General features: G+C 45.1%; 1 protein-coding gene across 1 annotated transcript in view; it reads right to left on the bottom strand.

The window, feature by feature from the left end:
* Positions 1-3,867: 3,867 nt before the first annotated feature.
* LOC129329759 (cytochrome P450 4A25-like) overlaps positions 3,868-16,743 on the bottom strand; it is a 60,339-nt gene continuing 47,463 nt past the window's right edge. The window contains exons 10-12 of the mRNA XM_054979357.1: positions 15,082-15,146; positions 14,235-14,317; positions 3,868-8,454 (exon numbers count right to left, since the gene is read on the bottom strand). Coding sequence (XP_054835332.1) covers positions 8,283-8,454; positions 14,235-14,317; positions 15,082-15,146 — 320 coding nt within the window. The 3' untranslated portion in view covers positions 3,868-8,282. The remainder of the gene's footprint in view (positions 8,455-14,234; positions 14,318-15,081; positions 15,147-16,743) is intronic.

The raw sequence follows: 16,743 nt of genomic DNA, 5'->3' as shown, positions 1-16,743 counted from the left end.
ACCCACCTTCCTGCCTTCGCAGAAAGGATGAAATGGGCAGGACAGGAGAGGTCATTTGGAAGGGTCGTATTGGTTCCATCCAGATGGGGAGAGGTTGAAAGAGGGAATGTCCAGGACCTTGTCAGGGAGAGGAGGACAAGAGGTTGTTACAGCTGCATTCTGGAGCAGGACCAGGAAGGCCCAAAGGTGGCAGCAATACTGTGGTAGTCCCTCGGGCCCAAACGCAGCGGCAGCTGACATGACCCACCATCCTGCCTTTGCGGACAGGACGGGATGGGCAAGACAGGAGAGGTTGTTGGGAAGGGTTTTATTGGTTCCATCCACAGAGGGTGAGGATGAAAGAGGGACCGTCCGGGAACTTGTCAGGGAGAGGATGCAATGGGCAGGACAAGTCATGGGGAAGGGTTGTATTGGTGCCATCCAGAGAGGGAGAGCTTGAAAGAGGGAACAGGAACTTGTCTGGGAGAGGAGGACAAAGGGTTACCAGCCGTGGAAGGAGGCCCAAGAACTGAGGGGGGCTCTAGCCTTCTTCCACGGCTGGTAACCCTTTGTCCTCCTCTCCATACAAACTCTTAATGTGTCTGTTCTTTCAAAAGCAGTTTTGAACTGTCTGTAAATCTTTTGGTGATTGGAGGTCTTAGCGAGAGTTGCGTCTATTAATTGACTTTGACTAAAAACATTCAGACCAGATGAGCTTTCTGTATGTTTAAGAAATCCAGGCAATGGTGTATCTATAAAACTTTATTCCAGCACTTTTGGAAACAGGAAGATAGGAGTTTTTCGGAGCATAGTCTTACACCTCTAACACATGACAAAGCTGGCCTGGTAGGAGCACAAGAGCTCAGTGGCATCCTTGAAGGGTTTCAGGATCCGGGACATCTGGGCAAGGACTCTCCATTCAATGGAGCTGAGGCTCAACTCCTCTCCCCTCCTCAGCACATCCAAAGAGGACAGGATGTCTTCCAACGCGCCCTTCTGCTCCACCAGACGGCATACCATGTCATAGGTGGAGTTCCAGCGGGTGGGCAGGTCCTGGAAGAGTTGGTGCTTGGGGTCCCCTGCCTCTCCCTGTCTCTGGAACAGCTTGTGGGAAGAGTTTATGCTGCGGGAGAAGTGGGAAGCGATGCGACTGCAGCTGTCCAGCAGATTGCGTGTCCGCAAAGTTCCCTCATCCCAGCTGTCCCTCAGCTTGCTCCCCAGCCTGAGCACATCCCGCATCACGAGGTGCAGCTTGTGTGCCATGCACACCAGACCCGGGAGGGATGCTGCTTTCAGGGCTGCCAACATGTTGGTCTGTGACCATGAAGCCACGAACAAACCCTTCCACCTCCGACATCCACTCCCTCAGAGCTGCCTTGATGGTGGCGGCAATGTTCTTCCTGGTGTGGACCTCGTCCATCCCCTGGGCCTGAAGAAGAACTGCCCTGTAGCCTGCTGGGGGAGGCGGAGGTTCTCTAGTTGCCCCCAGTGGGTGGTGATGGCAAGGTACCCGTTATGGCAGCCACTCCACAGGTTGGCCGTGAAGTGCACTGTTCTGCCTTGGGTGGCCGACAGGTCTCTGCGCACCATGTCTTGCACTGCCTCGTATAGGGCAGGCACGATTCGCATCCCAATGGTGCACCGTGACATCATGGAGAACCAAGGGGCAAGGTGCTGGAGCAGCAGTTGGAAGCACATGCCCTCCATGACCGATAGGAGGAAGCCTTGCAGGGCAATCATCTGAGCCACCACATGAACGCCCGCCTCCTGAGCCCTTGACCTCACCCTTTTCAGCGGAGCCACCCCCGACCCCGATGGAACAACTTCCCCCAGGGTGGCCTGCCTAACCCTTCCACTCCCACCAGCTGCACCCTCGAGGCAAGGCTTCTTGCTTGGAGTGGATTCCGGTGACCCTCCCAAAGATCCTGGCTCAGAGGAGCTGGTAGCCCTCTATCTCCCACCACCGGATGTTTTGCTGGCCGAGGACGGAGACCACAGGCTCGGGTGGTACATCTTCAAGTGCCTAGTCAGGACCATCAATGACAGGTGCTTCGGGTCATTGCCCCTGTGCACCAGGCCATCACAGACATGGCACTGCACCACACGGGGGTCATTCAGAAGGGCCCGAAAGTGCCTCCATACAGAGTTTGAACCGTAGCCCACTAACTGTTCCAGGGGAGGGAGGACGAAGGGTTACTGGCTGTGCCGTGGAACTGGCAACGGAAGACGGAGCGAGGGGTGGACTGCAGGCAGGGACAGCACTGGGTGTTTGGGATGGAGACGGGATGGATGTTTCATTGAACCCCAACCATTCCTCCATGGATCCCTCACCCTCCTCCTCCTCAAACAGTTTAAAGAGTTCCTCTTCCCTTGGCGGCAAGAACTCTTCGGCCTCCTCCACAGTTCCCACAGGTGATTTTTGGGGAGAGGGAGTCTCTGCTGCCCCAGAGCCCTGCCCAGTACTGCTTCCCATGGGGCATCTTGGACAATCTTTGACTTCCCCCCATGACAACCCTTGGCCCCCACCTGAAGCCTCATTATGCCAGCAAACAAAAATGAAGGAGGAAAGAAAAGGAGAGAACACTGTGAGCCCTCAGCCGAGGTGCCCACTGAGCTTGGCCCCAGGGCCTGGCAGCAGCCCTGGAACCAGAGGCTGGGGCTACAGCTCTAGCCCAGCACTCCGAGCAACTGGACCAGATCAGGCACTAATAATAATGTGAACCTTCAGCCGAGGTACCCACAGAGCTTGGCCCCAGGGCCTGGCAGCAGCCCTGGAACCAGAGGCTGGGGCACTCTGAGAAACCGGACCAGATCAGGCACTACTAATAATGTGAGCCTTCAGCCAAGGTGCCCACAGAGCTTGGCCCCAGGGCCTGGCTGCAGCCCTGGAACCAGAGGCTGGGGCTAGAACCCTAGCCCAGCACTCCCAGATACCTGGCCAGATCAGGCACTAATAATAATGTGAGCCTTCAACCGAGATGCCTACTGAGCTTGGCACCAGGGCCTGGCAGCAGCCCTGGAACCAGAGGGGATAGATCCCTATCCCACCCATCACACGCAGAAAAAACCCCAGCTCCAATGCACTCTCCCTCTCTCTCCCCCCAAAGGCTAGCAACAGCTCTATCCCACTCCACTGCCTGCTGAAAATGAAAGCGAGAACTGGGAGCACAGTGTCCTTTTATAACCAGAGGTCTCATAGAGAAAAGCAAGAGGTCTGTGGTTGGCAGTCAGAACTGCCTAATAGGGTTTGCAGGGATGAGATTGGAGTGTCCATGGCTACAGATCACCCCTCCTCCCCCCTCCCTCCCCCCTGGTCTCTGGTCCCATGTAACCAATTGTAACCAATTTGGAGCTCCACACTTGGAAGGAAGACCTGCCCATCAAGCTAAGTTGGGTTTAGATTGGGGTTTCCAGGGTGACAGAAGGAGTGTAGACAGAGTTCAGGCAGTCCCTGTCTCCGTTGCTAAGGGAATTGATTGAAGGTGCCTGACTTGTCTGGCTTCACGAACAGCGGACAAATGCAACAAACCAAGCTTGCGATGACCACTTGTTCATTTACAATGGCGCCTCACGAATGGCTTGTTTGCGAACAGACGAACGGGCTGTTCGTGGGGATTTTTCATTTGTTTTACTGTTCGTTTCCATGTCTATTCAAAAAGAAATGTTTTGAAAGGGAGAATTGAAATGCATTTGATCCAAGATAAGACCTACTGTCAGGGCCAAGGCCATATATTGGTAAAGAGAATTTTCTGGGCATGTATTAAGTGCCTTTCCCTAACCACTGTACATGATTTAGGAGATGATTTTCTAGGTTGGAAGGTGTGACTTGCAGGCAGATAGAACTCTAAAATATTTCAGTTTATTAATTATGGCAGTACTTAATAGCTATATGTTCCACATCACCTTTCCCAACACTGTTTCAAATCCTAACCAATATACCATTTCAGACTTTTCCCCCTTGTTTCCTGAAAGAATATACAGATACAAAAGTTAAATTAACAAAAGATCTGAGAAGAAGGATTATAGGTGAACCACTTTTTACAGATTATCTCACTCTCTCTTTATATATCATGTAGGGAGAGCTGACATGTTAGCTGACATGTGACGTGAATCAGAATAAGGGTCCCCCAACCTGAGTCGTTTCACACATAACATCAGGGAACTAACGTTCACAAGCTCTACAGGGCTGGATTCAGCTCTCCAGTATGGGGGAGGGGGAATGAGGGTTTCAGCCTTCCCTCTTGCACCATTTTGTCAAGGTGCTATGGCTATGTGGGGTCCTATTTGCCCTCACATGTTGGTCTTCAAGGTGCTACTGGACTCAAATCTTGCTATTTTCCTGCAGATCAATATGGCTACCAATCTGAAACTATTCTAACTAACTCTGCCACAACAGCAGCAACCTTTATTAGCATTACATCCATATTAATAACAAAAACACTCGGCACAATCAAAACTCAGTCTACAAGTACATGACTCGCCTCATAGATGCAAGATACAAAAAGTTAGCTACAGTTTCGATCACCTTTTGGTTCCAAGTAGCCAATAAGAAGATAAGTTTACATTTATCAGATTTCCCAATTTGCTCTCTCAGCAGCGAATCGGCAGGTTTAACTGGTAATATAGGTTTAATATAGGTTTAACCGGTAATATAGGAAGGCTTGCTAGAGATGGTCATTTGACAGAATGGTCAGCACATGGGGCTGATTGTGAGATTAAAAAGGAATCTTTAAAAAAAAACCAAAAGTAGAATTTATTTCTATGTACTTAAGCATGATGGTTACAGAGTTTTGATAAGCATATTGGTTTAGGAATAGATCTTTAGCTTGGTGGTTATATATTCACAGTAACCCAGTAACAATGACTTATATTCTACACAGATATTCACTAACAGAAGAAAATCTCATTTCATTCACAGACACAGGCCTTTCCACACAGCTTGCCTGACCTAGCTAGAATAAGCTCTTTCAGATATACACAGACTGACACATGTACTCGTAGTTTGTCTGACTTAGCGAGGATAAAACCCCTTTCAGGTTTCCACACAGTTTGCCTAACTTAGTCAGCATAATCTCTCTCTGAGATCTTTAGTGATTGACTGAAAACTTTTTCCTCAACACTGACTAAAAAACTGCAGTTCACTCTACCCCCTAGGATTAGACATGGGCACAAACGGGGGGAAATCCCCAAACAGGCTGTTCGTTCCCGACAATGAACATGAACATCCAACCAGACCCGAACATGTCCCGTTACCTAATGTGTTTGGTGTTCAGTGTTCATCAGCACCAGAGTGGCCCCCTTAGCACTTAGAGAGCCCATATTCACAGGGAATGTGCAGCAGACTCTTCTCCAGCCACCACCCAAGTTTGGTCAAGATTGCAGTATAGATCTCGGAGTTATACATTCTCAGAGGGAGGGGGTAGAGCCCTACCCAACACTCCCAGAGACCTGACCAAATCAGGCACTAATAATCAGGGTCAGCCCTCAGCTGAGGTGCCCACTGAGCTTGGCCACGGGGCCTGGCAGCAGCCCTGGAACCAGAGGGGATAGCTCCCTATCCCACCCACCACACACAGAAAAAAGCCCAGCTCCAATGCACTCTCCCTCTCCCTCTCCCTCTCCCTCTCCCAAAAGGCTATTAAGAGCTCTGTCCCACTCCACTGCTTGCTGAAAGTGAAACCAGAACTGGGAGTGCAGTGCCCTTTTATAAGCTGAGGACTGATTGAGAAACGCAGGAGGCCTGTGGTTGGCAGTCAGAGCTGCCTAACAGGGTTTGCAGGGATGATATTGGAGTTCCCATGGCCACAGAACACCTCCCTCCTCCCTCCCTCCCCCCCCCCCGGTGTCTGCTCCCATGTTACCAATTATAACTGATTTGCAGCTCCACACTTGGAAGGAAGACCTGCCCATTAAGCTAAGTTGGGTTTTGATTGGGGTGTCTGGGGCAACAGAGGGAGGGCAGACAGAGTTCAGGTACTCCCCCCCTCCATTGCCGAGGCAATTGATTGAAGGTGCCTGAGTTTGTAGCTTCCCAAACGGCAGCCGAGTGCGATGAACGAGGCTTGCGCAGACCGCCTGTTCGGCTGGAATGGCGCATCACGAACAGCCCATTCGCGAGCAGCTGAGCGGCCTGTTTGTAGGTTTTTTCCGTTCGTAATGCTGTTCGTGCCCATGTCTACCTAGGATACAGCACCAGCCAATCAAAGCAGACTCCATTCAACCATCCGGACTCCCCTCCTTCTTTCCTCAGAGGCCTGCATTTAAACCCATGGTAACAAATATTTAAAAACCCACCTTAAGAAGCATAAATATAATACTCAAACATCTTTACATGCAAAACATTACACTGGGTGTTAAACCTGGGATCTTCTATTAATTGGTAGGCTTGCCAGGTATTCAGTTTTCACCCAGACAGTTTAGTTTTTTCTTGGACTGCTTGGGGGAAATAGGGTTAAAATACTGGACATATAAATGTCTGGTGTTTTGCAGGGGGGAGGGTCCTGCCTGGCCTCCTGAGGGATGGGGGTAGGATTGCCAGCCTCCAGATGGTAATTGGAGATCTCCTGGAATTACAGCTGATCTCCAGGCAACAGAGACCAATTACCCTGGAGAAAATGGCTGCTCTGAATGGTGAACTCTATGGCATTATACCCCACTGAGCCCCCCCCCCGCTCCCCAAACCATACCCTCTCCAGTCTACACCTCCAAAATCTCCTGGAATTTCCTGACCTGGACCTGGCAACCCTAGCTGGGGGAGTAGCCAGCAATGGCATTATTGTGCTGGGCCCAGGAGTTCACAAGTGTGAAGGTGTCTGATATTTTTTGATATGCCACCTGGAAGCACTATTAATTGATATTTGAGAGATACTTTGTGCACAGCATTCCCATCATTCATGAGGGAAGGTGGCATGGTATAACCCAATTTCGTCAGATCTCAGTAGCTAAGCAGGGTCAGTATTTGGATAGACGACCACCAAGGAAGACTATGCATTAGAGGGCACTGGCAAACTGCCTTTGCTTCTCACTTGCCTTGACAGCCCCTTGCTTGGGTTGCCACAAGTTGACATACATATATATTCCCACAATTCAGATTGCTAGATTACTGGCTTGGATGAAGGTTCTTTCTTTTTCTTTTTTTTTTACATTAACCAGATTTCAGGACTGGACAAATGCTTTGTTTGCACATTCTGGAAGAAGGGTAGAGGAGGTGGGGATAATGGCAGAGATGTTTATAACTATTCTTGTTCCTCCTTTCGTCCCAAAGGAAAGACATACCACTTAAGTACATCCAGAGTTTCAGAGACTAATCTTTCTGTTCTGTTCTCTGTTATCTCCCCTCACATATTCTCTCTTTCACACACAAACACTAACCCACACAAATTAGCAGATTTGTCTAAAAGAGATGAAAAATTATATGAGCAAAAATGGTGCAAAATGTTTTATGTGGGGAAGGAACAAAGAAACTTCCCATGTCTTTTCTACTGTGCTGCACATTGTTGCGGGCATATGATACCAATGGTTGTAACACCTGAAAAGGACCTATTAGGTATATTTATTTATACATACTCTGTCTTTCCTTTGTGGCTACTGTAAGATAGCATACAAATCCATCTTTAAAATATACAAAGTACAATAAAACCCCAAGTAACTGTCCCCAAACATCTTCAGCTAAAAGCCCATTAAAAGCCTTAAAATTGAATAGTCTTGCAATGCCTCCTAAAAACTTCTAGATGTGGCACCTCACTCAGTTCCTCAGGGAGTCCATTGCTTAGGGAGCTACTACAACAAAGCACATGTTAAAGTTGATGTATTTGTCATGAGTGCAGGATGTCACATGGCATACCACTGCTACTTTTTCCAAGTCAGTTTAAATGAAGGTGTAATAATCTGTGATTCTGGTGACCAGACAGCTATGAGGATCAAAAGAGAAATCATGGCATGAATACAGTGACGTGTAATCTATTAAATTATAAAGCCTTCCTCCAGCCTCAGCAACCCTCCTATAGCATATGTGGCTCTTTCTTTGACAGTATATTCACATGTTGAAGGAAGGCTTTGAACTTTTCTGAGCAAACTGGTAACTTCCATGCCAGTAATTATTAGAATTACCCTGTCAGTGATTAAAAAAAAAATCATTTGTAGCTGGGTTGTCACTTTAAACAAATTCAGTATGCAGGACTATCAGCAGCAGGGGAGAAAAGACAAAAACCCCAAGAGTTCTCTTAAGGGATGGTTATTCCATTTACACAGTCATGGTTTTGTACCCAACTTTGACAAGACCTTTTCCTTATGAGATTGTCTGTTTATCGGTGGTGCTTCTTTAAGAAGAGGTGTATCCCATTTTCAGATTTGAGGACAATCTGAGGGACAGGAATGGGCAGATTTGCTGGATCAGGCAAGATTTCAAAGCGAAGCAGTGTCAGAGCAAGAGCTATTTTCATCTCATTCATAGCAAACTGCTGCCCAATGCAATTCCTATGAGAAAGGGGAAGAAAGAGGTTATTGGAAAGCATCTGTTTTTCTCATTGCAAGAGAGACCTCTGTTTATATCCAAATAGATTAATGTAGATTGAGTTACGTAGCTGTGTCAGAAACGAGTGTCAAGTGCCCGAGGGACCTATGGATACAGATAGTGACTCCCTTCTTCCCCAGATTGAGCTCGATTTAGGTGAGATCCTAAATAGGAGATCTGAGGTACCAGGGAGGATTCTAACTAGGTATTCTAATTACGTGGAGGCCTTTTTGAGGGGGGCTAACTAGCTACAGAAGGCACTTGTTACCTTTTGTCATCTCCTGAAAATTTTTATTTATTTAGAAATATGTATGCTGCCTTTTTGACTTGCTTGAGGCATCTGACAAAAATAAAACAAAATCAAGCAACAGACAATAAAAACAAATCACACCAATAAAACATGCTAATAAAAAAATCCAAGAGAGTAACATAAATCCATCAATCCAAGTCAATTAACAGTGCCAATTAAAAAAGGCAAGAAAAGCAAGGTAGGGCATTAAAGCACACAACATGGAGCAGTCCAGAATGACATTGATAAAATAGGTTAGGAACAGACCATAAAGACAGTGAAAGAAGATTCATTAATTAAAAGCTCAGGAAAAGAGAAATGTGTTCCCCTGGCACCTAAAGAAAACTAGGCATCAGACAAATCTGAAGGGGAGAGTGAGGAGCCACTGCCAGAAAACCCCTATAGCTGGACACCATCTGTTTACCTTTATGGCTAGGGGTACAGAAAGCTGAAATTGAGATGAAATGCCAACTAGTAGGATAGATTTTGTTCTTGGGGAAGATGCAGAGGAGTTAGCCGTGTTAGTTTGTGGTAGCAAAATCAAAAAGAGTCCAGTAGCACCTTTAAGACAGTAGCACCTTTATTGTAGCATAAGCTTTCGAGAATCATGTTTTCTTCGTCAGATGCATGGTACAGAAACTGGTCAAATATAGAAGAGGAGGGGGGAGGAGGGGAGGAGAGAGATGATGCAATTAGGGGGGGAGAGGGAGGATGCAACCATAACATTCCTTTGCTAGGAAAGCACTGATGTGAGAAACAGCAGTGAGGGGAAGTTCAGATTCCACCAGGGGAGAAGTTATAAGACAAAGCTCATTGAACACTAGTTATTTTTCTCCAAAGTGGCAGCTTGGATGATTCCCTCTTCCCTTTCCTAATAAGATGGCACCCACATAGGGTTGCGTGGGGCCTGGAGATCTCCTGAAATTTCAACTGATCTCCAGACAACAAAGGTCAGTTCCCTTGACTGCTTTGGAGGGTAGACTCTATGGCATGATATCCAGTAGAGCTACCTTCCCTCTCCAAACTCTGTCTTCCCCAGGCTCCACCCCCAAATTCTCTAGGAATTTCCCAATCCAGAGTTGGCAACTGTTTGCCCAAGAAAGCTAAGTAGTGGTGAGTTAAATTGGCTCGCTGGCTTTTTTTGAGCATCCCCTCCCCACTAAGGTTGCCATTCTCCAGGTGATACCTGGTGATCTCCCAGAATTATAACAGAACTTCAGACTACAGAGATCAGTATCCCTGGAAAAAATTGGAGGATGGACTGTGGCATTATACACCACTGAGGTTTCTCCCTATGCAAACCTTGTGCTCTCCAAGCTTTACACCAAATCTCCAGGAATTTCCCAGCCTATAGTTGACATCTCTACTTACTACACATCTCTACTTACCTCAGTATTGTGCTGAAATTAACAGCACAATACTGAGGCCTGCCGGGTGCTGGTGCCTGCACCTGCATAACTGCGGCAGCACTGGTTCACTCCCTAAGGACTTCCATAGAAGAGCTGCACCAGCAGGCGAAGCCCAGCAAGGTACGACCAGGAAAGAATGCTCCATAGTTGCCTGGGCAATGCTGGCAGAATCCACCAATTGCATGGAGGCTACAGTTGATAATGCCATGAGTGGCAGGGAAAGGTGTAGCCAGTCTGCTGGCTGGGATGTGTTTCCCTGTTGCCAGCTGCCAATGGCAACTCACTGCAGAGAGTGGGAGCACAGGGCAAGAAGACCCCTGTGATCAGGCTTGCCACACCCCAACAGGGGTGCCTACCTTGAGAGGAGCTCTGTCCCATGGGGAGGTAACACTGAAGGAGCAGACCGGGAGTCCACCCCCCATTCCTAACAAGGACCAGGCTGGCAGCTGAAACACCATTCGCTTGCAACCCCCCCTCCCACTGCTGCTCCCGGAAACATGACCCCCTTCCTGAAAAGTAAGACCAGAAAGGTGGCAGGATCCAGTAAGGATCACACCCATAGCCCCCAACACTCAGGATCAGCCCTCCAAGTCTTGAAGAGGTAGCTTCTTAGAGGTGAACAGGGGTGGGTGGGTTCTGAAACAAATGACAGGAATGCCTATTGGAAACCACAAGAGAGACTGGAAGGCCCATTGGATGTGATGGTAGCAATGAATGCCTATTGACTTGTGGCAGCTGCATTGAAACACATCACTGCATTGCAGTGAGTAGACGACCAGAGACAAATCAAATCTGGTTGATCAACGTGCCTCCATAGAATTTATTTCCTACATCATACATCATAGGTAGGCTGCTGGACCCTTAGCTGAGCATTATGATGGTTGTAAAGGGTAAAAAACTAGTGTAGCTGCCCACCAGGAGCAGGTTGGTTTAGCACACCTTGTAAGTATTACAAGCTTCCAGCACTGGGTGTAACATTGGCCCTGGAACTGTTTACATGCACCTCGCTATTCTAGCTATGAGAGTAAACATGTAAATCCCTTCCTGCTAGCCAATATAAATATGTGGTTGTATATTTGTACATAAAGTGTCTGGCTGCCAGAGGACATAAAAGTTTCAATTGCTCAGCCACTGGATTCTAATGCTTAACAGACCAAGTTAGCTGAAGGCATGCTGAACTTCAACACAAATACCATCACTGATCACATGTACCTTGCTTCACTGTCTGCAGGCAAGCTCCTTGATATTCTCTGATATAGTTTGAGCCTAACACTGTGCCAAGTAGATTTATGCCTGTGCAGTAGCTGCTCATGCTACAGAGCTAGGTTGTTGAAGCTTCTGGATGCTTTCGCCCAACTCACTAACTAAATCATCCCATTTACCAAAGAAGAGGCATGTGTCCACCAAAGGCATGATCTCATCATGAGACTGACTGGCTTGTATTGCAAAAAATGCAATCACTTGTAGTTCATCCTTTGTGTCTACACAGTTGGATGCATCCTTTCAATGACAAATATTGGATATATTGCATTGCCAGATGTTTGTGCCTATGCAGACAGCAGGATCTATTCAAGAAGTACAGTGTATTATAACAACATTGTGCTTATATGCTGCTATTCTAGACAGATTAGTGCCCCACTCAGAGTGGTGAACAAGGACAGTGTTGTTAGTATCTCCACAATGTAGCTGGGGAGCTGGTGCTGAGAGGAGTGGCTTACCCAAGGTCACCTGCTCAGCTCTGGGCAGTAGTGGGATTTAAACCAAGCAGAGTGCTGATTTGTAGCCCAATCGCTTAACCACTGTGCTACAGCAGCGCTCAGATGAAGAGGGCTTGACTCTCAAAAGCTTACACTCTGAAAATCTTGTTGATCTTTAAGGTGCAACTGGACACAAATCTTGCTGTTTTCCTGCAGATCAACATGAGTTCCAATCTGAAGCTACTCAAGAAGTAATTGCAAGATTAGCTGGGTTTGTGGGCAGACACTGAAGGCACAAAGAGAACTTAAGTAGCAGGCATTAATTTTAAAATCTCAGGTTTTTTTCTTTTTTCTATGTGCTTTTTAAAAATTAGAGGCGGCAGTAGCAGATGAGTGATGGCTGCAAGAAAACAAAGTAATTGTGCAAACTGAACACATTTGAATGAGTTCAGTTGTATCTTAACAGTTCCCTAAACTATCAGTTCCCTGCTTACAACTGGCAATCAGGACATGAGATGAACCAGCATCTTATTGAGCATAACTAGGAAGGTGAGTTTTGAGCAGGACATTGGCCCTTCATGAGAATTATATAAATATTTATCAGTTAAGGTTTTCACTATTGAATAAGTTGCCAGCTTCCAGGTGGAGGCTGGATATCTCCCAGTTTTTCAGCTGATCTCCAGACTACAGAAGTCAGTTCCCCTGGACAAAATGGCAGCTTTGGAGGGTGGACTTTGTGGCATTACATCCCCACTGGGGTCCCTCCCCTCTCCAAAACCTGCCCTCCACAGTTTGCACCCCCCAATCCTCAGGAATTTCCCAGCACAGAGTTGGCAACAATTTTATCAAATGCTTTCTACAAGAAACAAGCTGTTATTAACCAGCAAAGGGTTTGCATAATTGGATTTATTACTTAGTTATGCAAGCAGATGGCAGATCAGTTCTTTGCCATACTTATTTTAGTTCTTGGTTAATCTGAAGGCATGCTAAGGACCTGATAAAATAGGGCCTTCCCAGACTTCCTGAATTAATCAACACATCCCATCCCAGTGATCTCACCTTAACCACTTTCCTATTCTTAAACGGTTCAGAGAACTGATAGCCTCACCCAGTTTGGGGCTGAGGGGCAGCCTACTTTATACCATGGATCCTACCTTGGGGCAAGATTGCATCTTCTACCCCCAAAACAAAGAATTCCTTGTATGACCACCATTATGGGACTCAAGTCCATGTAAGAGATCATAAATGGGATCATGAATGGTCTGACATCAGCCATGAGCATCTTTATTTCAATTGTTTCTTCTCTGGTGCTTTTAAATATTAAAACAATAGTTAATATTTATTAATCCTGTTTTAAATTGATCTTTTGCACTATGTTTTTCTTTTGTAAGCCAACTTGAATAGAATTTAAGTAACTTAAGCCTTCATTAGGAGGATGGATTTATGTGTTGATTGGCTCAGAGTGTGTTCACTTTGTGAGATAATCATTATTTTTAACCCAAGGGCTATGGAACCCTATAACTGAGAGGTAAAGAGGAGATAGTAATCTTTTACCTTTTTAATTTACAATTTCCTTGATCTCTTCTTCCTCCCAATCGCTTTTGCTGACTAGCTAAGTTCACAAGGATATATTAGTGACTATGAGTGAAGAAGAAAAAGGTAATCATGGATTGCTGAGGAAATGGAAAATAGAATTGGTCTGTGCACATTAAGAAGACTTGGATAAATAAGAAGAAACGAGATGGTTGAGCTGCCCAGCCTTGAATGAGCTTCAGTTTTTAAGGTATAAAAGCCTAATGCATGAAGACTCTGGCATAGCAACGTATTACTGTGACTTATGGTTATGGTACCTTACTTTTCATGACACAGAGAACAAACTGGGTATTTTGATACTCTGGACATGTGATATTGTCAAAACTGCACCCAGTGAACATGAACTGTCTTTGTTACATATTAACTGTATTAGCAATAAGCCAAGTAATTCATGGATTTGTCTTAAGGTGTCAATGTGTTTCCTCCAACTGGTAAGTAAACCTTAGTTCTTCACAGGGACCTTCTAGCTATTTCTTGTGCTTCCATGTTTTGGGCATAAATAAATAGGGTAGACAAACATTTGTCTAGTACATGACCATATGTACCATAACTATGCCTTCTTGCTTACCATATGAAGCCAGCTATGCTAATTGTATAGTTTTCTGTTTAAATTAAGAAACTTGTTTTTATTAATGGCTTTTCCTTTTCTGTAGCTCCTATCATTTCATAGGACTATAAAATGAATTCAGTCATACTAAAGAGATACAAACAACATCTAGTTTGTTAGTTCTTTTTAGGTTAAGCTTTATACTCACCTTGCTCCAGCTGCAAAAGGAATGAAAGCATGAGAATGTCTTTGGGATGAGTTCTCTGCAGAAAACCTTGTAGGATCAAAAACCTTAAATAAGAATGTTCATGGGTGCATTATTAATAGCTAATATTCGGCACTATTATTTAATACCAGTAGTGGTGGTAGTAGTAGTAATAGTATGTTATACTAATAGTTTATACTATTTTCCTCAAAGTTGGAATATCAATATTTATTCATTCCTACCTGTGAAGCTTTGAATATTTTGTGACCTTGTTATTATTTTATTATGTATTATTATTCACAAAATTTATACCCTGCCTTTCTGCTCTCATAAGTCAAATATAGATGAGCTAAACAATATCTAGCATTGGTTGTTGTTTTCCGGGCTGTATTGCCGTGGTCTTGGCATTGTAGTTCCTGACGTTTCGCCAGCAGCTGTGGCTGGCATCTTCAGAGGCATAGCACCAAAAGACAGAGATCTCTCAGTGTCACAGTGTTACAATGCCAAGACCACGGCAATACAGCCCGGAAAACACACAACAACCATCGTTCTCCGGCCGTGAAAGCCTTCGACAATATCTAGCATTCCTTAGAAACAATGAAAGAAACATCATTTTCAATTGGATGGGGAAGGTTTCCAGTATAGATAACTCTGTGGCATCCACCAGCTTATATAATGTACCTTGATCTACCTGCAGAGCATTTTCCTACATTAAAGCAAGTGGAGGATTCCCCTAACATCCAGAAGTCCATGTTTGTGATAAAGCCATATGGAACTTCAAGTCATAGTGAAATCTTTCAGTGAGGTTACACGATTGCACCCCTCCCATTATTTAGAAGAAATTAGTTACCTCGGGGTCTTGCCATATACTTGGATTTTTGTGAATACTGTGAATGCTAACTGCAACCACAAAGCCTGTAAAACAATGGGGGAGAATAGATGATGCTTAGAACTGTATAAGAGACTCAAAGAGCAGAACTCAAAGCATTGAGCATGGAATTCCTCATGTCCACCCTCACCCGCTGGCACGTGGGTGGGGGATTTTGTAATGATATTTGTAATAATGTTTTGTTATTTCCTGTTCAAAGAAAACTAACACAAAATCCCATTGGCTTACTCAAACGCTTGGCCTTTTCCCATTAAAAAGTACAGTAATTATAATAATAAATGTTCCAATTAATACCACAAATTAACAAACTAATAAATATTGGTAATTTGAAGAACTAGTCTGTATAATATAGTTTTACACTTGACAATGACAGCAGGAGCAAGTGTCTGGCTTTGACCTGCTAGAGCTGAGCAACAGATTTTCCAAATCTCAGGTGTGAATCTGCATTCATGTACAGCTCCTGGACCTGGTGATCTTTCCCACTGTCCCTCTATGTACCAAATGCCCTATGAACTTCCATCTCATACTAATCTCCCTGTAAGCCTTACCAAGTGGTCATTAACTTTTGGGGCAAAAGGCACAAGAGAGTTTGAAATAATTTAAATAATTTAATGAACCATGGTACGCTACTGTGGGTATATTTGAAGGTAGATATGGTAAGGAACTGTTTGTTTAAACTGAGGTATATCTTTAAATGAATATTAGAACCAATCTATTGTCATCACTTTTGAAGCACTTTTGAAGCTTGCAAACGGGGGGGGGGGGGGGTTAAGGCAAGAGATGAACAAACTGTTAAGGCAAATGGGGAGTTTTTAAGGCAAGAGACGAACAAACTGTTTTGCCATGGTTTACCTCTGCATAGTGACACTGGTCTTCCTTGGTGGTCTGCCATCCAGGTACTAATCAGTTCTGACCCTACATAGCTTCCAAGATCTGATGAGATTGGGGTAGCCTGGGCAATCCATGTCAGGGCAAAACAATCCTAAAGAGTTGCTATTTGCCTGCTGGGAGAACTTGAATGTACTGGCTACATGTTTCCTCAGTGGGGGAAATAGTTGCTCCTTGAAGCTGTTTCAGGTTGAGAAAATGATGTTTGGGGGAGGCTGAGGCCTCTTCTGCACCTTGATCCTGACCCAAAATAGGATCCCACATGCCCAGGAACTGAGTTTCCAGCATGCAGCTCCATTTGCATGTCTGACCCAGAGTCTTCATAGTGGCCACATGGACTTGTGTGAATTGGCCCTAAAAGGGAGGGGAGTGTTTAATATTTATGCAGGTCAGCCATTAATAATACCTAATTTAATGTATACATTGATGTCTTCCATCTTCATTCAGGGTACAGGATCAAATATCAGTGGGGCTTGCAGATAAGAAATCTCAGATGTTTTCATCCTACTAAGAAGCAGAAGTGAATTGCACTTCTATTTTCTGTACTACCTTTGCAATTTGTTAAGAAGATTCTTATCTTTCTTATAAAGGAACATTTCCTTGCATTATGATGCACATGTTTCTCCTTTGCATGTTACCAAGATAAAGAGAGGAACTGCAAGTATTTCTACTTCCTCTTTTAGTACTTCTGAAGTAGTACTAGTGCAATCAACAATTAGTAGTAAAATCACAGGA

This window comes from Eublepharis macularius, chromosome 5 (genome assembly GCF_028583425.1).
Source record: "Eublepharis macularius isolate TG4126 chromosome 5, MPM_Emac_v1.0, whole genome shotgun sequence".
In the NCBI taxonomy this organism is placed as follows: domain Eukaryota; kingdom Metazoa; phylum Chordata; class Lepidosauria; order Squamata; family Eublepharidae; genus Eublepharis; species Eublepharis macularius.
Note: the sequence above shows the minus strand (reverse complement) of the source record. Positions and strands in the feature narration are given on the sequence as shown.